The sequence below is a fragment of the Bison bison genome, unplaced genomic scaffold (genome assembly GCF_000754665.1).
Source record: "Bison bison bison isolate TAMUID 2011002044 unplaced genomic scaffold, Bison_UMD1.0 scf7180017851094, whole genome shotgun sequence".
NCBI lineage: Eukaryota > Metazoa > Chordata > Mammalia > Artiodactyla > Bovidae > Bison > Bison bison.
This window is the reverse complement of record NW_011481667.1, coordinates 1-750: the sequence shown is the minus strand read 5'-3', so window position 1 is coordinate 750 and position 750 is coordinate 1. Positions and strand designations below refer to the sequence as shown.

Below are 750 nucleotides of genomic sequence, written 5' to 3'. Positions count from 1 at the left end.
AGGTGAAACTAATTCCTTGTTAGAAGTCAGAGTATGGTAACTTTGGGAAGGAGGAAGTAGTTGACCAGAAGGGGGAATTAGGAGTAGCTTCTTGGGCTGTTGATAAGGTCCTCTGTACTGATCTGTTTACTGTTTAAACAAGTGAAGTCACCTTGTGAAAACTCATACCAAAGTTCTGGGTACTTTCTGGGATCTGTTATACTCTAATAAGCAGCTTTTTTTCACTGCAGTCTATGATTTTGTGAAAATAGCATATCTACACCTTCAGTTTTATACCAAATCACATATATTGCTGCCACCATTTTTATGCCATACTAAGAATTTTATCCTCCCCCCCCCCACTCTTAGCTCAAGGCTCACAAACTTCTCTCCACGAATGCTCCCAGCTTATATTTGACCTGTACCAGAGTTAGTGGTTTCATGTACTTTTTAGAATTGTATGTTACTTGATGTTATTGCTGTGGATTTTGCTTTATTTCAGATGCAACATGCAGCATTAAGAATGGCAGATGCAAGCAGTTTTGTAAAAGGGACACAGATAACAAGGTGGTTTGTTCCTGTACTGACGGATACCGACTTGCAGAAGACCAAAAGTCCTGCGAACCAGCAGGTCAAAATCTAAGTTGTTTTTTTAGTTCAGCAGATATGTTTTCCAAATCCATATTTGAACTTTTAGCACCCTACATAACTTCGTTCCTTGTTTTTACTTCCTTTTGAAATCACAGAAAAGACTAGTAGCATGGGCAAATT

At 38.7% G+C, this 750-nt stretch overlaps 1 protein-coding gene across 1 annotated transcript in view; it reads left to right on the top strand.

Annotated features, from left to right (window-relative positions):
- Positions 1 to 733, top strand: part of LOC104995937 (coagulation factor IX-like) — a 19,125-nt gene extending 18,392 nt beyond the window's left edge. Inside the window, exon 5 of the mRNA XM_010850005.1 lies at positions 482 to 733. Coding sequence (XP_010848307.1) covers positions 482 to 717 — 236 coding nt within the window. The 3' untranslated portion in view covers positions 718 to 733. The remainder of the gene's footprint in view (positions 1 to 481) is intronic.
- Positions 734 to 750: the final 17 nt, after the last annotated feature.